The 25,129-nt window shown below is 32.3% G+C and overlaps 2 protein-coding genes across 3 annotated transcripts; both read left to right on the top strand.

Moving 5' to 3' along the window:
* The first annotated feature begins 337 nt into the window (after positions 1-337).
* On the top strand, positions 338-5,475 carry LOC106110942 (serendipity locus protein alpha). Of its 2 annotated transcripts, XM_013292904.1 has the most exons (10): positions 338-428; positions 565-657; positions 735-935; positions 1,142-1,387; positions 1,635-1,754; positions 2,215-2,596; positions 2,989-3,170; positions 3,504-3,696; positions 4,121-4,675; positions 5,144-5,475. In XM_013292904.1, the coding sequence occupies exons 2-10, from the start codon at positions 586-588 to the stop codon at positions 5,431-5,433; spliced, it is 2,241 nt and encodes a 746-aa protein (XP_013148358.1). In that variant the 5' UTR covers positions 338-428; positions 565-585; the 3' UTR covers positions 5,434-5,475. The 2 variants fall into 2 exon arrangements, with proteins under 2 accessions (XP_013148358.1, XP_013148357.1); XM_013292903.1 differs by having other exon boundaries at positions 352-657.
* A 3,539-nt stretch (positions 5,476-9,014) lies between these two features.
* LOC106110804 lies at positions 9,015-13,952 on the top strand. The gene is made up of 6 exons (XM_013292712.1): positions 9,015-9,103; positions 11,470-11,559; positions 11,645-12,425; positions 12,508-12,655; positions 13,160-13,192; positions 13,490-13,952. Exons 2-6 carry the CDS (start codon positions 11,470-11,472, stop codon positions 13,845-13,847), a joined length of 1,410 nt encoding a protein of 469 aa, XP_013148166.1. The 5' UTR covers positions 9,015-9,103; the 3' UTR covers positions 13,848-13,952.
* Positions 13,953-25,129: the final 11,177 nt, after the last annotated feature.

The raw sequence follows: 25,129 nt of genomic DNA on the forward strand, positions 1-25,129 counted from the left end.
TCCATTTTACTCTCATGAAATAAATTGAATACCTTTATTTTTTCATATCTCAACGTAAAATAATATTTTTGAGACAAAAATAAAGTAAAGTGGACGATCTACCTGTTGAAGTTGACATGAAAACTCTTTTATGAAAAAAGAAGAAAAAACATATACATTGACACTTGTAAAGTGACGTGAAAAAATTAATTAAGAAAAAATGTAATATGTCATAAATATCTGTCGTGAAGTATAAAATTAAATAAACTGTGTTATATATCTCTGCTTTCAATATTTTAAATATATTACTACCAAATTACCAAATGTCAAGTGCCAATATCAATGTCATGTTTTATGTCAATGTCAAGTTTAAATTCAAATCGAACTGTTTGGTATTTTGTAACTGACTGTTTACTTTAAATTCTGCAATTCTAGATTTTTATTCAAAGGTAACAAGAGTTGTCTAGCAAGAATCCATGGAAAGTAGAACATAATTCTCATTACTAATTATTGCTTATCTTATGCTTAAATTGACAATTTTAGTAACAATTTATTAACTATTTTGAGTTCAATTTAAAATTATAGATACAATAGACGTTTCAAAAGATGGATATTCAAATATTGAACATCAATCAAGATTTGCCCAAAGAAGTTGAGTCTGCTACAAAATTATTAGTGGTAAGGGCTAGTGTTTGATCTTGTTTCTTAGAGCAATGTGTAAATTAAATGTGACTTAATTTAATCAATTGTTACAGGATTCATTCTTATCAAAACTTTATCCATTTTTACAAAAACTTGGAAGTAAAATAGCAAATTACTTAAAAAACGATGAACTTCGAGAAAATGTTACTAACATACATAATGTGTTCGCACTTTGTGTCAGCCAGATTAACAAGTGTTACGTCTCATTTATAGATATTTTGAAATTAGAAAATAATGAGGAAATATTATTGTTGGTACGTAAATTAAGTTGGTATTAGTAATTTAAACCTTGGGATAGAGAGAGGAGAAATACAACATAGGACATTTTTCTGTCATTTTTGAATAAAAATGTATAATTTTCTATCCTATCCTTAAAAATTTCATTGTTATCACTATGAAAGTTTAATTTATACAAACTATGGCATTGATACTTGCTAAGTGTGTTTTATCTAATTTCCAGGAGAGTCGAAGATGTACTTTAGAAAGGCTTTCATGGTGCTGCAGTAGGTTGTTAGCTATTGAGGATATGTTAGAAGCGATAACAAACAATGATAGACATGACAGTGCCTTTGATGAATCCATTTTCGACCCACCTTTATATTTTGTTAACTGGATTGATCAAACTTTTGATGATTTAAAATCGCTAACTGATTTGATATCACTCAGTGATCCAGATTCTAAACAATATGACCAATGGAAGAGTGATGTAAGTTTCATACAATTTTATTACTTATATTATTGTCCTTGTCATTTTCCTTTAGGAAATTGAGATAGAGATATTTGTATGAATGTTAACAGCGGACTCTAAATAAATGGTGCAATATCTAAGTCACTCACTTATAATGTTACTACACATATTTATAGGAGTATTTTAATTCTAATTGAATAATAAACTAGTTAAATAACTAAGTCTATGATACTTATAGACACAATTTTATGTTTTCTATTTTCAGATGGTTGGATGTTTGAAAAGTTTACACAATTCAATAGATGAGTTATTATTGTCAGCTATGACGCTCTGCCGATATTGTCTGCCTGCAGATCAACATGCTATAAAAGCAAGATGCCAAGTGGTATATTTATTTTTAAATGTATTACTTATACAATTGTTATATACTGTTATGAAACCCATGGTGTTCCACTTTTAGAAAAAAAACCCTCTTGCCTTACAACAAGATAAACTCCACTTCTCCATACAAATACTCAAGTAGCCATGAGATGTGTAAACTATGGGATAATATAAAACAGTTGCAAACCATTGACTGACTATTTTTCTATAGACATTTAAAAGCTGCTTCATTAACCCTAAATAAATGCAGGTTTTGTAGCAAAAAATATTATGTTACCAACACTCTAAAATCAAAATCTCACATTATAGATTTATGTATATAAGGGTTAAGATTATTATTCCATGTTGTCTTGATGTGTACAAAATGTTTAAATGACCTGAATTTAAGGTGGAACACTGTCAGATTCCCTGATTGTACATTAGATTTACCTCTTAGATAATATTTTGTTTTTTGTTATTTTCAGGTACTACGGGAAACGAAAACACTCTTATGTGATATAATCGAGGGTGATATAGATACAGCATTTAACAATTCAGAGATATCACTAAATCTTCCGATCAAACCATCAAATGTGAATGTGTTGATAGATGTTTTAAAAGATGTACTCTATGCGCTAGAGACAAATACAAGTAGAGGTGTCCTAGCTCTATTGGTTCATTGTTTTAGCTATAGTATATCACCTGTAGATGTATTGAAAACCCATTATAAAGCTAAAGGGATATGTGACTGTTTGTCAGAAAATGACGAAACGAAGATGTGTGATTTTGTAAAGGAGTTTGATTTGCACAATGAAAGGTTACTGCAGATTGGATCTTTTGCAGTGTCATGTTCTGCGGATGAGAAAAGTATGTTGTTTTATATTAATGTTTTATTACTTGAAAAACAACTTGGCCTTGCGCAAATTCTTAGCTACTTAGCTTTTCAATGGTCACTGGTTAAGTAACCACTAGGCTGCTTTTTTTTACCTTTTTTTAAATTTCACGCGGACGAAGTCGCTAGCATCAGCTAGTAATCAAATATTAGGGAATTATTTCCCAGTTGACATTACTAGACCAGTGCCACTGACTCACCTAAAACAGGTGTCCATAATGGGTTATTTTAAATATATAAATTCTTAATGAAATTGCATAGGATGAAAGATGTTTTTATACTATCTAGAACAATAGATCTATGGAGATGCATGATATAAAAAAAAATATAGGTGATTTGCTTAATATTCTGATTTTTTTATTTACAGGGATATTATCAATTCGCAGTAACTTAGCGTCTCTAGAGGCGTTAGATCCACATTTAGTTCCTGCATTGATAATGGCTTCGGAAAGCCATCATTCAGTATTGTTGAGTAATACATGGAATAAAGAACTTTTGGAAATCAAAGACAGTATTTTCTTAATTGTCGACCCAGCTGCATTTTCAGAGGTAATTGCTTATTTCAATATTCAGCGAGTAACTATTTTATAACAGTTACATCTATATTAATGTTTGTATGTTACGAATAACCTTAAAAACTACTGAATCGAACTTTTTTTGCTCTTAGGAACCTATATTATCCCAGATATAAAATCTTCAAAAGATACCCTGCCTTCCCTCCAGAAGGCAGGGTATCTTTTCCCCCCCCCCCGACGCCAAAAAAAAAGGAACCTATGTTATCACTTAATAGTTTACGAGATTTTTTTTAATTCCGCTTTTGCGTGTAGTTAATTTAAGTAAATGAATATTGTAGTTTTTATAGACTTGTTTTAATGATTTTAGAAAGCTAGGCAAGTGATGCAACAGAAACTTTTGGAAATAATAAAGGATAATGTATATGAAAATAATAAGATTTGTTCTGTTATAAATATTGGAAGTGTTGTTTACGATTTTTTTGATGTTTATGAAAAAATTGAACCTGATGCTATTGAAGAGCGTGAACAATTGATCCCGCTTTTATCAGATTTAAATAAAGGTAAGATATATAAGGTTTTTTTTTTTTGTTTAGTACTTTTTAATATTTCTAAAATAATATTGTGCATGTCAATCAAGTTGTTCCTTCAAATGTAACTAAGAAACAGCATTTAATATAAATTGTATTGTAATGTTCTGAATATGTCAGGTTTAATATGTTTTTTAGTTTAAAAGTTTTAAGTTACTTTTAATCTATGTCGTCATAATATAAGTTTAGATGAATGGATGGATGTTTGTTAGTGTTTGCAGCCTATACTGATGAATGGATCTCGATGAAATTTGGCATCAATGTAGAGGATAGTCTAGAAGAATTACTTTTAAGCTATTTACTTTAAACCTAGTTTAAAACACATTAAAGATTTAAAACAATACCTTAATAAAGAATACTATTTTAACCCATGAACATATTTTTTTTTACATTACAGTTCAATTAGAATGCAAAGTCGTCAGCGATCTTCTTAGTTCTGGATCCGATTTTCTTTACAAAGTGAAGAAATCCTCAAAGACTGCCACATTTGAACAAATGCTGAAACGTCTAAAACTGCTATACACGATAGTTAACAAAATAAATAAATTACTACGTCCTGAGGAAGATAATGATTTGTTCGATGAAAGTGCAGAAGAAAACGGCACATACACAGTATGTAAAGTAAATAACGAAACACGCGTTACACCTAAGCAAAATATATTATCAAGAAGCGTGTTTGCTAGAACTAATATTCGTTCACCAGCAAAGTATCCACTTTTCAAATTAACAAAACATTTGAAACAGAATTTTAAATCGAATTTCTCAGCACGTTTAGATGAATTGTGTTCTGATAACGTTAGTAAAAGAGACTCAATTTCTTGTTTTTATTCACCTGCGAGGAAACGTCCTTCATTAAGAAAAGCTGTATTAAATCGACATAAAGTGACACTAGAACAAGATATTAAAGATTGTGAAGATATCAGCCGTGTAGATGTGGATTTACAGATTTCAGGTATGTATTGTAGTAATCATACTCATATTAACATTATAAATGCGAAAGTTTAGATGGATTAATGGATGTTTGTTAGAGTTTATATCCTAAACGTAGAAGATAGTCTGGAAGAACACATAGGCTACTTAATTATGTGTTTTTTTTAATTCCAAGCGGACGGAGTCGCAGGCGAAAGCTAGTTTGAAATAAAGAGTTTTAATTGTCTATGGTTTTTTCGCTAATTTTGAAAATTCTGGCGATCAATTGCTCATTTGTCACCTTGTACTATAAACAAAAATCAAATAATGATTTACAGGTTTTTAGTTTATTTACTTGATAGCTAATTTAAGGATCTTGAATCTAAACTTAGAAGACGATTTTGTTGTTTTTATAGTTCATAAAAAAAAATAGATTACAACAGACAGTATAAAGGATTTTTTTTAATATTAGTATATAACTTCAATGAAAAAGTTTTTTTTTTTATTTCAGAAGTATTGAATCAGATAAATAACCTTACGTCGACGTTTTCGTCAAGACCATTTAAAGCGGAATTTTCTAAAGTGCCTAAACTATTGAAAATTCCAAAAGGAGAATATCAAAAAGAACCAACATTGGACAATTTTGTAGATAAAAGTGGTATTGAGCGAGATGTTAATATTTCCACTTTGAGTGTATCCCAACCTTCAAATATAACAACATTAGAACGACTGAATGATTTAGATCTTGTTGAAAGCAAATTGACTGATTTGAGAGTGTTACAACTAGAAACTAATTTATAGGTTATTAAGTGAATGTTAAAATTCTTTATTGGCGTTATTAAGTAAAATTATATGTATTTTTTATGATACTTAATTGTTTTATTTCATTATGTTTTAATTTATCTTAAACTTATTGGACTACACATTACACAGACAATTTTATTAAGCAAAATATTACAGTATACTTAACTCCTCTCCTGGAAACTCTCCAATATTCATAAATTGAAATGTGAGTGTAATAAGACGATTTCTGAATTCCCCGTACGCCCAATTACACTCGATTTGATCGCAACTTACGTTACGATTTGATAACCGTGTAGACTTTCTGTGACGTAAATTTTCCACTATAAAATGTATAATTCCCACATGCGTCAGACGGGTAGGCAGAAACTATTTCAATTTGGAATATAATCTATTTCGACATCGATATGAAGAAAGGCAAATAACTGAAAATTTCACTTTTTTTCATTTAATTTAATAATAGTTTAAAAAAACGTAATACTACTCGAAATTTAAACTTTATTATTCATACTAGTATTATATTATCTTTGCTACTTTCGAAATGATAATAAAACTCAATTCTATTATATACAGAATAAGTATTAGAAAATAAATAAAAATAGATTATGTAACTTGAGATACAAAGTAAAATGTTGGATGAAAATTGTTTATGCCGCGGTCTCAGATCCGGCTGAGTTATCGGGACAAAGCTTTTAACAAACTTCTCGTTATTTCTGTTTCAGAAACTTTGAAAGCTCTATAATCAATTTCGTTAAAATAAAATAAAACTTTACATATAAAAACCTTGGTATTTTCGTATTTTATAAAATAGATTTATTTACTAAACGACACTAAATGTACTGTTTGTTTTAGTACGTACTTAAATATTAACAGACGAGATTACAGACCCTTAGAACATTTTCATTAATCCTCTAACTTCCTGTTTTTACTCTATTTCATATGTTTATTTTTGCAACCTTCCCCAATTGCTAAAAGGAGCGTATATTTAGTACGTACTTTACCAGACTGCAAAAGCACAGAGTGATAAGTTAAAATGTCGACTTTCAGTATGTCGGCAGTAACGTGATACAGTTAAGGCCGAGTTTGCTAACACTAATCAAATTAAGTCCGCTCTCCTGCAGGGCCAATGTCAAACGAAGTTAGTTTCTACTTCAATGATACATGCTTTATGGACGTACGAAAATACACGGATTTAATTGAGTAGGAAATGAAATTACAAACCCCTTTACTTAAACCTGGAATACATGTTTAAAAATATAAATGTTGGTACTGTGACGGGAAATGTAAAGGAGATTATCTTTTGCGACAAAAATACAAATTCAATAGAAAACATTTTATTACCATTTCAGAAGAAAAGGTAATAACCGATAGGTTTCTCTTACTGTAGTATAAAGTTGTCTCAAGTTTCATTAAGTTATTGCGAGCAGCACAAGTTAGTATTTCAGTTTTTACGATATCGTAAAGTTGGCAACACTGTAACCCGTCCCATCGTTTAATATTACAGAGGTTTTAATAAAGTATACATTTTATTCAATGTAAATATGATCGGCAAATCTAACGCAGCATTTATTTTATTAATATCGTACTAATGTTATAAATGGAAATGTTTAGATGGATGGATGTTAAAGTTTGTAGCCTAAAAGGCTGAACGGATTTCGATGAAATTTGGCGTAGATGTAGAAGATAATCTGAAAGAGCATATAGGCAACTTGTATTTGTTTTTTGTTTTAATTCCGCGGGGACGGAGTCGCAGGCGAAATCTAGTAAATAAATAAATAAAAAAATTAACTAGGTTCCCCTGTGCTACTGGAGCCAATTCCTTTCCCCTTTAATTAATTGAAGGGAATCAATTTATTCGACATGCAACACATTTTACCCGGGTTAAAATTTTATTATTTGAGATACAAGTTATACATAAATGGAGATAATACATATTTTTAAGGGTTTTACATCAGTTACTATAAGTAGTATTCAAAAAATCGTAGCTTGTAGCTACGTCGTAGCAAACAGTTGAAAACTTATGAGGCAGCCCTTTGTGAGACTAGTGATTTTTATAATACGTATAAAAGAATCATCATTATCACCAGCTGACTATACGTCCCCACCGAGGGGATCGGAGCCTACCCTAATAGGGGTTTCTAGGCCATAGTCAACCACGCTGGCCAAGTGCGGGTTGGTTGACTTCACACAATCTTTGAATTTCTTCGCCGATATGTGCAGAGATGTTGCATCACGATGTTTTCTTTCACCGTAAGAACGTCGGGTAAATTATGTACATATGAAAATACGAAAAATCGAAAATCACATTGGTACATGGCGGGATTCGTACCCACGACCTGTAGATTACAAGTCAAGTGTTCAAACCACTGAGCCACCGACGCTCAATAAAAGAATAAGTACCACTAAAATTCTAGTCACGAATTTTTCTATTCCGTAGAACACTGAATACTAAATCTATATCTATACTAATATTATAAAGTGGAAAGATTTGTATGTATTGAAAACGACTAGGCCGATTTGAAAAATACATTCACAAAGCTACGGTGTCAGTGAGTAACAGCCTATTTTACTATTCTTAATTACACGCGGGCGAAGTCGCAATTAACAGCTAGTGAAAAATAATAGCATTTATTACCAGGTTTTGATTTACGCAGCATCAATATGTTCATGTGCAATCTTCAATATAAATAGTGACATTATAAATACAATGTGTAAGCTTGCGATACAATTAAATGACTAGTCGTTTCTTTGTGCGCAATAGACGTCTGACGGCGGTTGAAGTGTTTGGCTTTAGAGGGCCATTAGCAGACAACAATGGCCACAATAAGCCCGTCGGCTGCGTCAACTTAAATGAGTATATTCTGTACATTTTAAGACGTCAAATTACTTTTTTTAATGTAAAAGCCGTTAATATAAAACTATGGTAAAAGATCGCTGGTTAATATTCTCAATCTTCGTAAATATCTTTAACAGTACTTCCTATAACACCACTTTTTATCAAAAAGCATGATCTTCGATTAGGTTTTACAATTTGCTAAAAAAGACTAAAATGAAAGAGTTTCTTATAGTTATTTACATAAAATAAGCCTCTTCCGGAATTATTCCCAACCGTCACCCCGCTCTGTCCCCACGTGGAGAGGGATGAGAATAAAAAGCTTCATCCAACCTTTTGCGACGAGGGACGGTTGAAACTCATTTTTTCATAACGGTTCCATCCGTCACCTTATTGGTGATAGTGGGACTAAAAGGTGGGACGGATGAAACTTTTTACTCTCTCGTGGGGACAGAGTGGGGTACGGTTGGGAATAATCGCTCTTTCGATTAATTGACCGAATAATTAAATCGTCTGCGTATAAATGAACTCTGCAGCTAAAGTGTTAAGCTTTATTAAGTAAAGTACGATTGTATCTGATTTAAATATCAGCGCGACCTTGAAAAGCTATCAAATAAAGTGCACATTGCATGAAGAATGAACTTGAGGTAACTCTGCCTTTAGGATTCAAGCGCATGCGTATTTTACAGCTAAAACGACTATAAAAGCTCAACCCGCGGGCACGTACTATCATTCCCGCCAACATCCCAAAGCTTCAGGACCAAGGAACACAGATAAAAAAAGTTTCTATAAATAGCAACTTTAATAAGTGGGCTTAATCGAGGTCTACGTGTCAAGGTAAGTTTAGTGGTATTTTATTTAACGTTTATATTTTATTTCCTTATAAATGTATATTTGAAATTAAAGTGAAGTTTTTTTTTAATGCTAGTTACACCGATGTTAATTAAAGTAATTTAAAATGTAGTTAAAGAAGGATAAAATAAATAAAATGTATAACCATCCAAGACGATTTCTGTCTTATATATTTATTCCATAAATTAGTTATTTTTTTAATGATTTTCATATGTTTTAAAAAATCACCTGAAATGAAAAATTTAAGTATAAAACGTTCGCACCACGAGTTCCTTTTTTATTTTGACTAATTGGTACATGGTAACTTGGTATTTAAGTTAAAGTTAATATACTTCATTCATTATTATAAAATCTTAAGTTTAATTGATATTGAGGTTTGATTGCTGTCAGTTATTACTAATGTTTTTTTTTCATATAGCAAATGTCTTAGAAATATAGTTATTCTCTTACAAAATTTTTGCATGGTTGGCCGGATAGACATCCATAGTGTCGGGGCACTTACTTTAAAAAAAAAATCTCAACGATAACTTCATTTCTCTATTACATTGAAAATATATATACTCGTATATCTTAAGCTTCAAGTCATAAAAATTTTTTACAGCTGTTTTAAAATATAATAAAATTTTGTGATAGGTGCTACCTATCACAAAATTTTATTTCATGTCAGCAATTTAAATGAAATATTTCTTTACTCGTATAACTGAAGTTTTAATGGCGGCTTAGTTAACGACGGCAAAGTCTCAAAACTCGTAGATGCGATACGTAATATTTATTTCATGAAACAGGTACAAGGCCTCAATAAGACTTTAGATTAATTTATCAAAACCATATTATGTTTAAAACTAAAATATATCACAATAAGGTTAAAATTAACTTATTTTTTTAAATGTAATAAGTAATCCATTTATATATTCAATAGATTTGTTTAAATTACAAATTTTCTGAGTCGTTATTATTCGGAAAAAAATTATTTGTTCTGTAACTCGTGTAAATGTGAAAGGTTGAGTGAAATTCAGATATTCAATTATATTTATTGAGTGGGTTTATTTCAATTAGTCGATACAGGTTGGACGAAAATTTGCTGGCAAATGAAATTGCTTTTTCAATTGCCCTTCAATTAAAGACTTGATCATGTTTTAGAATTTTCTGTTAGATTGTAAAAAAAAGTATTAATGTTTCTTTAAATTATATATTCTTTGTATTGTGTGAATATCAACGTTTTTCTTTTGTAAATGCCAGTGTCACTCAAAATGGTGTTATTTTAAGTTTTCTCATTTCCTTTGTAGTGTTGGTGTTGTTTTATCTTTACGTTCAACTTTCACAAACGTTAGGCATTCATGTAACACGTTTCACTGTCACATTGTACACATTCAGCCTCATTCAGCGAGGCTTCATTTGTTTTACTTTCTTTTAATGTTTGCAATTTAAAAAAATAAATTTACGAACACAAACGATAACAATAGAAATCAAAGTTTTTTTTATAGATTCCATTTTTCAAAATTAGAGAGTAAACTATTTTTCGTCATTAAATAATGAAGATACATCAAGAATCGAAATGTTAGATTTTAAACATATGCGAATCAAACCGAGAACAAGTGGATTATCGAATAGGGATTATGCAGAGAGCGAGCAGGTTCCAATTATCAATATGGAAATACTCTTGTTCTATTGGAATGCTTTGATGTTACGATATTTCGCAATTAGCGAGCACTATTCAGAGAATGCAATAACACAATAGATGTGCAAAAGGTTTGAAACAACCGAAGGTAGTGCAAAATTCCACAGTGTAATGGAATTAAATGTACTAAACTTTAATGATTACACAATTCTGGGCCTTTTTAATCTCATAAAGAATAACTTGAGTTTTCATTTCACAAATTATAGTGATATTTAAAAGTAAAAATTTAGCTAAAACTAATTAAAGAAATTAAAAAAATTCCAGTGAACTAAATGATTATTTTCTGGAAACACTCTTGAAAAATAATCCTGTAAGCGACTTTAAAGTTAAAGTTACATAAACGCTAGCGAGGCCAAAGATATTATTTGCATTCACAGTTAATTGCTTAGGGGTGGCGCGGTCGTTTTGCCTGAACATCTATTGTGCTTACGGGTCAGGTGTACCAAGCACTAGAACACGGCTACGTAATTGAATCTGCCAACTTTGTCTTCCGCTTGACACACAATTAACGGAACCGCTCTAGTGTTTGTTCCTTATACCAACTTTAAAGAGTTTATAAAATGCTATTATAATATTAAATGAAATTATACAACATTTTACAATGGATGGACTGCATTTCTTAATATTACATATTACAATTATATGATAAATGTTTTTATTTCTTGTGATTTAGATGAGGGGCTTTAGCCGGGCAAATAATAGAAGACATCGCCTTTTATTCGGCGTTATATTGGTACTTGCTCTGGCAACTTATATTGATCAGGTACTTTTTTTAATTATAGAAGCAAAATGTGTAAGCTAAATTAGATGTCACTTACCTTTTCTTTTCTTCACTTAACATTTCTTAGGTATCCAGTTTGCCCGCTGATACCTCGGACCAATGGCCGTCTTTCCCTCGAAGGAATATAGCAGCGCTCGCGAGAGAAGGTTATCTGAAAAGCGTCTCCCCAAGCTTCAAGAGGAGCATTTCCACACTGGCTAAAAATGGACAACTACCCACATTCAGGGCTCCTTATAACGAAGGCGACAAACCAGAACAAGAAGACGAAGAATTTCACGAGAAAAGAAATATCGCCGCCATAGCACGACTTCGTAGTTACACCGCTATCAAAAGGAACATCCAGTCTTTGGCTAGAGATGGCTATCGCGTCGGTCGAGGACATTATCAGCCCAATGAAAAACGGAACATTGCCTCGTTGGCTCGCAATGGATTGATTCACAAGAGAGATGAAATACCTGGCGATGAATATTATTACCCGTTCTATCAAAATCCAGTGCCACCTTTGTCCGAAATTGATGGTCCATTCGATATTAATGAAGTGTACGATTTCCAACAATCTGTAAACCCAGATATGTTACCACCATTATCGCAAGTTTTTAAACGCAGCGAAGCAGGACCGTTGGTATATGCTGATAATACTAATGAAAATGATTACGATCGCAATTGGTATTTCAAAAGAGGAACTGTAGGAATGCCTGTTCACGGGCTCTATAGACCAATTTATATGGAGCCTACTTCACGTTCAAAGAGATACATACTTTCCCTCCCTGATGTTATGGACAATAACGAAATAGATGCACCAGAAAATAACGACCATGAGAATGAAAACGAAGACAAGAGATCTGTAGGTGAGTAATATAGATAGAGTTAATTTGATGACTTAATATGATTATTTAGTAATTGTATGTGCTTTTGTTACATCTGTTACAGATGAAGATGAAGTCCATGATAATTTCGTAAAACGTCACATTGGGTCTTTGGCTCGGTTAGGTCTTTTGCCGTCATTTAGGTTCTCAGGAGGCCGTTACAGCAGATCTGGACGAGCCAGACTGTTGTTGCCTAGTCAGGAACTATACAGGTTTTGTAATGTCAAGATTTGATAAACATCGATGTTAGATTGTGTTAGGACTAAATGTGTAGTAGAAAATGTGTGCTTTAATGCTTCTGATATGGATTATCGTGTAGCGAACGTGAAAGGCATGTTAACTTCGGTCAACATTAAGAGATGTTTAATCAACTTAAACAATATAGCCACAAATTAAGGGAAACATTATCTGCCTAAAGTGTCATCTTATTGTCGATCGAAGCATGTTTTTGGTGGTAGAAATGTTTTTAGACGTGCAGAGCGGTGTTCGAGATATCTTTTACTGTTTGATTGAATTCGTGTGTAGAATAGTATAAGCTTCTGAACTGATAGGTAAGGACGGTGGAATGTGATGGATCGAAGTTTCTTGTGCGAATTAGAATACTGTGTCGTTCCGCATGACAATTAGTTGTGCTACAACATAGCCATCGAAATCAGATGTGTAGTTAAATTATAGATCTAAATATAATTGTGCTATAAAAGTTTTTTCTTTTCCAGGAAGCATTCCGCTGACGAGAATTTCGGAGTTAGGTAAGGTCACTGTTAATTTAAGTCTCTATGGTACTCGTAGCTACAGTATAAACTCTGATTTAAGATTTATTAAAACATTCTATAAATGTAAAAGAAAAAGTCAGCGAAATAAATCATTTCCATGAGTATTGAAATAAAATAGTCAATGTAAACGCACCAGGCGAGTTTCAGTTTTCTAAATCTGATTGGCTCGTTATGTACTTCCACATACGAGTACAATCAGAATCGTTAAGATACTGCAGGACTTTTAATGTTACAAATAATACCTAGTATCAACATATAATTTTTTGTTACTAGGCAATATATCTCTAATCCCGAAGTTGAGCCAGCAATCGATTCAGACGACTCCGACCTACCGCCGCCGCCAATACTTGCTCACTCGCACCCGACCGGCCGGTACCTCCACCGCTCGTTGAACGACCTACCATCCGCACCAGCCGCCTTACCGCCTGCTTCCTCCAACGCCCTCGACTCCTTCTCCAAGAACACCTGGCAGACAACTAAGGACTTCCCCAGATTTCATTACTTCAGATCGCTAAAAGTCCCATACCACTCGTCCGGCAAGAGATACCTCCTGTTGCCCGCCGTTGACAACATTATGCTCAGGAAGACTTACCGCAACAGCAGTCTACCGAGCAGGCGTAAGAACCAGTAGCTATGCCGCTGCCGAAGCGATGCGAGATCGCGCAATTCAAGCAAGGGACAATAGTTAAAACATAACCTACCCAGCTCTGGAGCATCGTCATCGGCAAAATATGCGAAAATAGCAAAGGAAATCCTATATAGGACAATAATTATACATTTACGTAGAATTTGATGTTACATGTTGTGATTTAAATTGATTTTATTATAGACTTAATTATTAATATAAGATGTAGTTTAAGACGTAACAGATCTGATTCCTAATGACGACAATGGCTTGCTAATTACTTATGAATCGACAAATAATAAATTAAGTAAGAAGTATTTTAAATTTAATTGTCAATCGCAAATACGAAACGTTTATGCGTTTAAAAATTATAATAACGTAGTTTATACAACCTTTATTAAAACTTTTAATTTATTTCTTGTCTAAAAACTGTAGTATATAGTAAGTTGTGATAATTTATTTATCCATCTATTCAATTACGTAGGGAATCTTGCATATCTTTTAAATTAACGTGGTCTCTTTATTGACTAGAATTAGCTGTGTTTGACAAATAATTGTATCTTAAAATTTAAAAATTTACATATATTTAAAATTATAAGCTTTGAGCTATCTTACCTTTTATGAAGCGTCTTCTTACATGTATGACAATAAATAATCAACATTTTGTGACCTTGGAATGATAATAATTTTAAAATATACTGTAGTTCTTCTCTTTGCGATGTCTCTATTCAAATGTATTCGTAGTGACGTTTATCAATTTTAATGTCGTGTTAAATGTAAATAAACGAGAACATGACGAAGGCGTTGTTTTATTTTAACCTACAATTAGTATTGATTGGCTGATTAATGTAGGTAGTTTTGAAATTATAGTTCAGTAAGGGTAAGGGTAGTTTAAAAAATATATTCCCGATTATAGCAATAAAATATTGAAAATTTATATTCAAAAGAATTTTGAATATAAATCTTTTATACTTCACCAAAAAGCTATTACTTTCTTAAGTAAGTTTGGTAACAAGAACAACGCATATTTACACATTTTTCTCCAAGTATTTTATTGCTTAAAATAGTATGCTATTACAAAGTTACGAACAAGTTTCGAACTTCAGTTTGAATTAGTAACAATAAAATATTTAAAGAAACATTAACCGCTGCAAGCTGCGCCTGGGACACCCGAACATAGCCCTTGGTTACAGTAACGCAGGAAACCTTTGCAGAGTCTCGCTACACCTACGTTGTTTTGCGCACAGACTAACGTTGTTCTGCAACCGAGACAACTACGGCCGGCCTGGAACATCAACATTTATACATTTATGTAGCATCCCGAATAACAATTCTAAAATAAAGTAATTACATTCAATTTATAATTGAAATATGCAAGTATTATGTGGTAATATCATGCTGTAGTCGCACCACGAGATTGAGGAGGTATTTTTGCATAGATCGGAACAAAAAAAAATTAAAAACTGGGTAATTGACAAGCAACTTTGACATTGAGTTGTTAAACACCTCAGTGCTCTACAAAGCGCTTGAACCGTTAGCAATATTTTAAATAAACGCGATAAAATCCGGCAAATATAAATTAGAATTTGTTTACTATTTAACTCGAATGCAGAAAATCAGTTTGTTACCTGAGCGGTGTAGTTACAACTGACGAAGCGTTGATGGAAAAAGAATCTTTGTGATGTGTTGTTGCCTGATCCATTGTCGTTCTTCGGCGGTTCAGATGACTCTTGGGCAAATATCAGGTGGGCAGCAAACTGTAAAATGTAATTTCAATAAATAATACGTTGATTTATTTTTAAAAGATTCAACGTGCGGTCGGCATTTGTTTTTTCTCTATAACACATTTAACTCCAAATTTCAATTATTTTTGTCGCTGTTTTGGGCTCATTTTTATATAAATAAATGAATTTGACGGCTCTATTGTTCTAATCAGTATGACAGTGGACACTCGCAGTTGGGTAATACGAATTTCTATTTTTCTACGATTGTTGTATGTAAAATATTTAAAATACTTACCAATCCCACAAGTAGGAAAATATATTTATTGCTAAGAATCATATTGACACTCGCAACTTACCAACTTACAATGTACGAGATGCTTTCGTATGACTTTATATATGACGGTAAAATAATAAGTTTATTGTTTTGCTTAGGGTTGCCATCAACTTACTTAAATAAGTTTGTATTTATTTTATTTTTGATTAAAAACAGCACATCTTCAAATTAACTCCGAGTAAAAGTTCACGTTCGTTTTTGCAATTTTTCCTAAAAGTGGTGCTTCAGATACTACATGACGGAAAATTAAATTAAAATACGAGAAACATTTTTATATCTTCCGTTATTAACTCATCATTTTTGATTACGCTACACTAAATCTGTTGACAACCTTGATCTTTTCATAATTGAAAAGCAAACTTAGGCGGAAGCATATACCACATATTGAAATGCATTATTTGCTTTTAGTTACTAGCACTAGTTTCAGGATATAATAATACTAAATTATTCGTGAGATCGTGTTGCATGCAGCGCGTGGCTAAAGATGTATAGAATTCTAGGTTCATTTTAACACTGGTCGGAGATACGTATTAAGTACTGATTACTATAATTGTACTGAACAGAATTATTAGTAATTATAGTTTACTAGCTTTCGCCCGCGATTCCGTCCGCGTGGAATTAAAAAAAAACAAAAGGGAGTAGCCTATGTGTTCTTTCAGACTATCCACTACGTCTTTGCCAAATTTCATCGAGATCTGTTCAGCCGTTTAGGCTACAAACTCTAACAAACATCCATCCATACATCTAAACTTTCGCATTTATAATATTAGTAAGATTAGTAAGATTATTTATAGTCCCTATTGGATTGACTAATCGGTCTTCTTGGGTTTGTCTACAAAATTTACGATTTTTTAGAAATTTCGGCAGATTTGCAGTATCTTTTGGACTACAGGTATTTAACTAAAATTAGGTGTGTTCAAATTAAACAATGTACATAACAGTTCTAGTGATTTTATTAAGTTGCGTTGAAATTAGTGCCGGATGCGTTATTGTTTGTTTTTATTTTTAGCAGCGCAGATTTTGCTTGCTACAAAAGAGCATCGACCCTGGTTACAATGTTTGAAGGGACCAATACAAGGTATCTTGATACTGACGTTGTCCGATGTACAATGCATTTCTTCGTTACAATTTGCACAGGATCGATGCTGCAAAATAAAATAAACTTCAAAACGATGTACCATGTAAAAGTTACTTAATAATTAACACTGTTATAGTTTTCTCACAGAAAGGGTATTTTGTATTTTCATCTTATACTAGCTGTTGCTCTCGACTTCAGCCGTGTGAAAAAATAAATATTTGAAAAATATAATAGTTTTTGAGGTATTTCAATACATACAAAAATATAAATGTTTCTTCTTTATAATATTAAGATCATTAAAGAGATTGTGTGCTAACTGTTTTTTTATCCAGCTTTAAAAACTTAATTCTATTGATATTAAGGGTTTTTTTTTCATTGTTTTATAATTTTTTCTTATATAATATAAGGTGGCAAATGAGCAAGCGACCACCTGAATCCACCGAAATGGAAAGCGATCGCTGCCCATAAACATCCACAATTGCAGATGCGTATTATATCTTCACTTATAGTTATAGACTAAGATTACCAACCGGCGGCTTACTCGTAGCATAGTCGCATGTGCCGAAAGACAATTTTTTTATCCCAGACCTTCCTTCTTCTAGATCATCTTCTGCCATAACCATGTTGCTGAATATCTATGTAAGCAGTATTATTACAATTATTTAAAACAGCGAATTAATTGTTACAAGTAGAATTGATAATACGAGTACATTGCTTCTGTCGGTAAAAACAAAAAAATGAAATTCAGGGTGTCTAATGGCCATTCACCAACCAGTCTTAAGTATTCTTAGATAGGTGTCTCTGTTTTAAGGCCCTCCTAAATTTAAACCAAAGTAATGAACTTAGGTGACATCTTAAAATTGGTTAAAGCGAGATTATTTTTAGAAAGCCCACAAATTTTTAAGAGATGGGTGAAAACGGTCGTCTGCCTATTTTCATTTTGCACAAGAAAAAAGTGGTTCAGGTATACGAAACGAATACGACAGGAAAAGGGATACATAGGAAATAAGTTTTTTTTAGTGTTTGTTCTCTCTTTTGTCTAATTCATTTCGGCAACGATTCTAGAAAACCTTATAAAGCTACAGATGTCTTTGACAAACTAGTTTACTATTGTACAATACTCACCGATGTTAAAATTACGCATATAAAAATGAATTTCGAGCACTCCATTTTTCAATATAAGAATATATAGTTAGTTTATTCTAGTTTGAACTAATAGGTGTAATTGAGTCTGTGCGTATAAATACTGTAATGAGCACAGATAAAAATGGGATTAGTAAAAAGAAAAAGTAAGTTTATCTTCGTGACAAATTAGGCGTTTTAAGGTTAACGTACATTTGTTAATTTCTCTTCGACTTTGTACCGTCCCGCCTTGCGATCGTATGCAGTTGACGAATACGTGATAACCTTTACTCAAAATTAATGTGTTTATTTAATCAAATTAATTGGTACACGTTGTCTACTCGACAAGTTAAGATAACTCACTGCATAGATAGACATAGTCGTTTAGTAAAAGGTAGAAACTTCATTTTTTAATTTGTAACTGGTAAGGGTTACTACAAATGTAAATACTTATCTATAGGAGTAACTAGGGTAGCGTTAGGTTTTAGGGTAACTGTTTAGTATTGTAATGAAGCTATAGTACTAGAATTTATCGACATAAGTATTTTTTGTTTTATTTTCAACCATAACAGTCGTTACGGTAGGGTTTGAACTGCGTCAATTCTCTTTACAGTTTCATTATGTTTATCTATATGATACGTGATTTGCCCTTAATTATAGTAAAAGTTACCATTTTGGATAGCAGAAATTTGGCTATTACTTTTCTGTTTGATGTTTGGTACGAAAAAAAAAAAACAAATTGATACATATTATTCAACATTTTATTAGCAAATATATTTGATGCAAGCAGATTTCATCATCAGCTTAAATCTTCACGTCCATGCTGAAACAAAACCTTAATTAAATATATATCACTATATTTAATACTAAATATGTCTCAGAGGAATCGAGTCTAATTAGAGAAGTGTTTTTAGTTTAGCGGTGCCCTAAACCAAATGCCCCTGTTCCCTTTCCCTTATATGTCTTTTCGTAATTGTAAACTTTAAAAATCGTACACATTTCATTAATAGATAAGGGCTACTATGAAGCATCATCGCTTGTAAAGTTTAGTATAAAGTTAATCCAAATACGACTAAAAGGTTTTTATGATGTTTTTTGTCAATATCAGTGCTTACATCTATTGCGTAGATGTTGAGTTACAGCTGGCGCTTGGCGTGTTGGAGCAGACTCCCTGGTTGCAATGCGGCCGATGTCTGCGACAGGAAACTATTATGCCGAGGTTGAGGCGGGAGCAAGCCAACGTCTGGTTGCAACTCAAACAAGTTTTCCCGGGCTGTAAAAATAAAATTGTAACATGATATGAGCTCAGCGTCTTTGGTTCATGTTTTAGGAAAACAATTGTACAGGTTGTCAATTCTTGAAATTCAAAATCCGTTTGCTACTTCGACACTCTTTTCTTTAAAAGAATGGAAGAAGTCAACTACGACACTACACATTCTTTTGAAATTTGACAAATAGTGTTATGGTAAAAATACTACAAATATTAGGCAATTCTGCTTGTATTAGACAAATCCAAACGTTTACCCGTAAATAGGAATTATTGAATAATTGCTTATAAATAACAACAGGCGTACAATACTTTATATGACATCGCATACCGTTTCGGTGTAATTACATCTGACGATCTGTCTGAATCTAGCCTGTCCATCGTCACCATCATCACGTCCTGGTCCTCCAGGACCGCCAGGTCTACCTCCAGGTCGGTGAGCCGTGATTAAGTGCACAGCGAGCTGATATACAAAAAAAAATTCAAACATTGCTGTATTTCGGATTAAAAAAGTAACATAGTGGTACTAAAATAGGTTACTTACGACTGCCACCAGGAAGTAAAGTGACTTGCCAAACATCTTGTTGGAAGTTGTTGTACAATATCTAACATCTTCGCCGCTTAAGGGTTTATATATGTGAAGTATAAAACAAAAGAACAATAACGACTTTGTAAAATAATTACACGAAGGAGCATATAGATCAATACATTGAATAGCATTTCTATGTCTTTGTTACTATGTTTAGTACGTTTAAAACAATACTAAGTTGATGACGTTGATCTTTCTGCGACAGTACACATAGTTAATATTTCCTACATTTATGTTTCCGTGAATGTAAAGAAAACTTGTAATGAACGCTTCAACAAAGCATTGTAAATAAAGGCTATTATAGTATTATAATACTTCGATCTTTCTTCGTCTACGTATTCTGATGTACTTTAAATTAGTATAAATAGATCGTCAACTTTTTTATTTTAAACTTGCTCACTTAAAAATATAATTAGGTGAGAGAGCGTGTGTAGTAAAAAGGAATGATTGTAAATATAATGGACCTTGATTAAGTACAAACCTTTTAAAATAACATACTATCCTTCAAAGTTTCGAAAAATATACGTAAACTATAATAGCTGTTCCCGTGCGACTTCATCCGCAAGTAGGAAATTTTTTTTTATTGTTTTCATTTGTCAAATTATCAATTACAATTGTCAAAATGACATGACATGATGACAACCTTGCTTCCCTGATGGTGACAGCAATTTATGGTCTCTTTCCCACATTAGGGTTTTTATCCAAAATGTTTACCCCCTAAGTTTAATGGCGTTAAAATATATAGCCTGAAGCGTGACGCAAGTGTAGGGCATTTTATTAAAAAAGGATTTATTCAAAAATATGCTGTAATTGCTGACATCTTAGGCAACAAAGAAGTGTGTGTTTACAATTTATTATAATAGTATATAGGTTAGACAAAATAAGAAATTTATTAAGCCCATCAAAATCAAAAACAAGATCAAGTTTTTTTTATTTCAATGAACTGGATTTTTTTTGTTTATTAAGAAAATTATTGATATATTGATTCATCCATATAATAGATGTTCTCATAATGTTTAGGTTTTAAATAAAAAATCACTTTTAAATCGAGCAAAGAAACATGTATTGCGTAACATTTACAGAAAAAAGACAATGAAAAAGTTTTACATTTCTTACTTTAAAATTTGATTTTTTCTTTTTTGCAAATGGCATTCAACCTAAAACTACATATAGAAACTCCTTCGACACATAAGAACATATTTTTCAATTATCGCTTAATGTTAGACATGAAACATCTCAGATATCACGGCTTCTGTTCAATTTTAATTAAGCCTCAACTCACGTTTGAATGGAGAATACGTCGCTTCCGAGATATTAAAAATCTTTGTAAAAGATTCTAATATTTTACAAGGCATCTTCTGAAGGCATCTTTATGAAAACTCAATAAAACTATTGTTAAATATTTTTAATATTAAATTCTTTTCTAAGTTTGATTAAACGTTCAGATAAGAAAAGTATAGTTACTTTTGTTTATTATTACAAAATACTTTGTATTAATTTCATCATACTCACATTATAAATTCGAAAGTTTTAACGGATGGTTGTTTGTACGTATTTGAAATGGCCGGATTGTATGAAATTAGGCACAGGTTTTTTTAAATCCCGCGCGAACATTGTCGCGGTTAAAAGCTCGTTTGTAATAATTAATAAGATGTATAATCGTAATCGCATTTACGAAAAATTTTATAAACTAACTAAAAATTGAAAAATACCTTCTCATTGTTTTGGAAAAAAATATAAATTAAAGCGTATATTTATATGAGAATTTTGGTAATTAAGAGTAAATATAGATTTAACGAATTCTTTAAAATGTTATAAAATATAAATAAAAGCAGTAAATATATTGCGTAATATATTTTATTCATCGATGACATGCTTTAGTAATATGTACGGGTTATCATTCATTGAACACTACCATCTAATAGCAAAACCAATGGTACGCTGGAACAAAAAAAGAAAACATTAGTAAGTGATTTCAATTGTAACAACTACTTCCTTTTTTTTAAATATTTAATAAATATACTATATTTTAATAGTGTACATACTCTTTGCTGTGGTGAGGTGGAGTTACAGTTAGGGCTGGGTGTATCCGTGCAGGCGCCCTTGTTGCAGTGAATCTCCTTGTCTCTGCAGCGAAGTACTATACCAACGTTCAAAGGTGTGCACAAGATGACATCATGACATGAAGCGCATGAACGGACACCCTAGAATAGATTACGTTATTTTAAAACTACCTACAAAATGTTACTGCTATCTCTGTGCCTTGTTTTTTATCTACGATGTTTCACAAACTCATTTGCTTGCCAATGTTTACCGCCTAATTTTTAGAATCAATACTTTAAAATATTCATAAAACAGTTAAGTACCTAATAAATTTTCTTTTCAAAAGACATCGCCTACGGGAGGTTGGTAATAATTTTGGCTATTTGTGATTTACGTCATAAACTATGAAACAACGTTGGCCAAAAAAAGTTAGTAAATTAACTTACCTGTGCTGTGTAATTGCACCTTGCGAGCGATATTCGATTGTTACCAGCATTCTCAGAGTTAGCTGGGTTCTCTTTGATAATAGCTAAGGCCACCTGAAAGTATACAAAATTAATAATTCACGTATACTATGATGATAGCCAATAACATAAATTTACAACCTAATAGCATTCACCCGTGACTCCGGCCGCCCGCCGTAAGTAGTCTACACATAGACAGAATGACAGGCTGAAAGGACACAACCTTTCAGACTATTGTCTAAAGCTATGTTAAATATCTTCAAGATTTTTTCAGCCGTTTAGGCTACATCCTCGCAATTAAAATATTAACTAGCTGTGCCCACGCGGCTTAATACGTGTGAAAGTTTAAAAGAAATATTTTATTGTTTGCCGTTACCATAATAACCTTGTTTTCTGAATGTTGGCAACTTGTTGTTTATGGTCCCTTTCCCACATGAAGGTTTTTTCCAATTTATTTATCTAAAGCGTGTCGTAAGTGTAGGGCTTTTTATTAAAGAAAGAATTATTCAAAAATATGCTGTGATTGCTGACAGCCTACGTCACAAAGTAGTGTGTGTTTACGCTTTATTAAAAAAGTATAGAAAGTATAGAATGTATAGACATATAGATATAGATAGATAGGTAGATAAGTATAGAAGTATATATAAGAAAAATAATAAGTATAATATAGAAAATATAGAATTGATAAGGTGGGTTCGATGAAAGTGGCATAAAAGTAGGAAAATTTACTCTTACCAGTACTAAAAGCAGAAGACAGCTAGACTTGTTCAGACCCATTCTTGATACTTTCCAATGTTACTTCAGAGAATATTAGATTAGATCGTGAACTGCTTCAGGACGAAGAGGGTTTAAATATTATTTGAAAATAATAGCGCATTCACATTTCATTTATTATATTAGTGTAAGCATGTAGGGATGTGAAAATGTTTTACTCGTATAAATTAAGCCTGTTAAGTACATAGATAAAATTATATCTTACTTTAGGGAACACTATTTTTGACTAAGATCGGGTATAACCAAGGCTAGGTATTATTTTTTTTCTATGAATTATTTAGTATCTAAAGAAGTTTTTGGTAAATATCACAATTTTTACACAACCCTAGAGGATCCATAATAAGTCCATGAGCCGAGACAATATTTGCTCGCGTGGTAACGAAAATTATTGTCTTTATATTGAAAGAAAATCGTGAAGTCGATGTCTTGTTTTATTTCTCAAAAGATACAAGACTAACACGTTAACAGACTATCTTAAATAATTGATTCAATAAGTTCGTGACCTTATTGATTTACATTACTAACGGAAATACCACATAGATTTAGAGAAACCTCATAACTATATATCTTACTTAAAATAAAGATATGTTTATATGTATTATTAAGACTATTTGTATGTTGTCAATACGTATCCACAGAACAATTAAAGGTGTTTGTTAGAGTTTATAGCGTAAACTTCTGAACAGATCTCAATGAAATTTGGCATAAGATGTAGAGTACAGCCTGGAAGAACACATAGGCTATTTATTGTTGTTTTTTTTTATTTAAATTAAAAAACAGATTCAAATATTAATATTTTTATTTTCAAAGAGACATTTATACAACTCCACATTCTGGGGTTGGTATCGGAGAACACATGCCATTATTACAGTAGCGTTTCCACGGACCGCATGGTTTTAAAATGCCACCTGAAGGCTTGCAAATAACGCGAGTGGTACAATCATTGCAAAACATCTTAGGCCCAAGAGGGTCGCACGTAGTCCAAGATGGTAGAACATTAGCTTCCCGTTCCATTTCGCCGTTTTTTTCATTACGGGAGTATTGCGGACCCCATTGCGGTTTCTGAGGCCCAACTTGAGGCACTTGTGCCAAACTAGCAGCTGTTAAAACCACCTGAACGACAATTAAAAAGTTGTAGTACAACATCAACGATATAAATTTAACAAGGTTACATTTTACACAAACAGAAAACAAAAGATTATAAATAAATCAAATTGTATTTCTGCCCTTAAAAGTGAGAAACCAACACATTTCATGGAAGCAGGAAGGAAATAAATGAAGGAATTAAGCGCCAATAGCTTCATGGTTTGGGGTACGGACTACCGATCTTGCAGTCGAGGGTTCGAATTCCGCCATTCGACTATTGTCGTAAACCATATCCTAGCCTACAGCTTAGTTGGAATGGTTACAGAAAATATTACAAAATTAAAAAATCTACAAATCTTAAAAAAAAAAATCCTTTTGTCAAGTGATGACACTTACCAAGATGAAGAAAGTCAAAGCTTTGATATGAGCCATTGCACTTAATCGTTTTATTCCACACAATATAGAGTGCATCAAAGTGCATTACCTTTATATGTGAATTCTTATCACAATAACATGTCCCCTGCGTAGACTGCAAACAAGGAAATTTCTAATATAAGCCGAGAGTTTTCCAACGCGGAGTCAACAGTGGAATGTTTATTGCATAGACGACGTTCGTTCCATGCTCGGTCGATAAAGGGAGTTTTCTGTGTTTTCATTACCGAAACACCTGTATAGAAACAAATTGTCTTCTCTCTTATACTCCTTAGAACAATAGAGATAACATGTTTATGTGCATTCAGCAACGGAAACTCCCGTTTACATTCTGTTTTCACAGATTTCAAGATAATATTTACTTAAAGTTGTTTT

The sequence above is a fragment of the Papilio polytes genome, unplaced genomic scaffold (assembly GCF_000836215.1).
Source record: "Papilio polytes unplaced genomic scaffold, Ppol_1.0 DF824191.1, whole genome shotgun sequence".
In the NCBI taxonomy this organism is placed as follows: Eukaryota; Metazoa; Arthropoda; class Insecta; order Lepidoptera; family Papilionidae; genus Papilio; species Papilio polytes.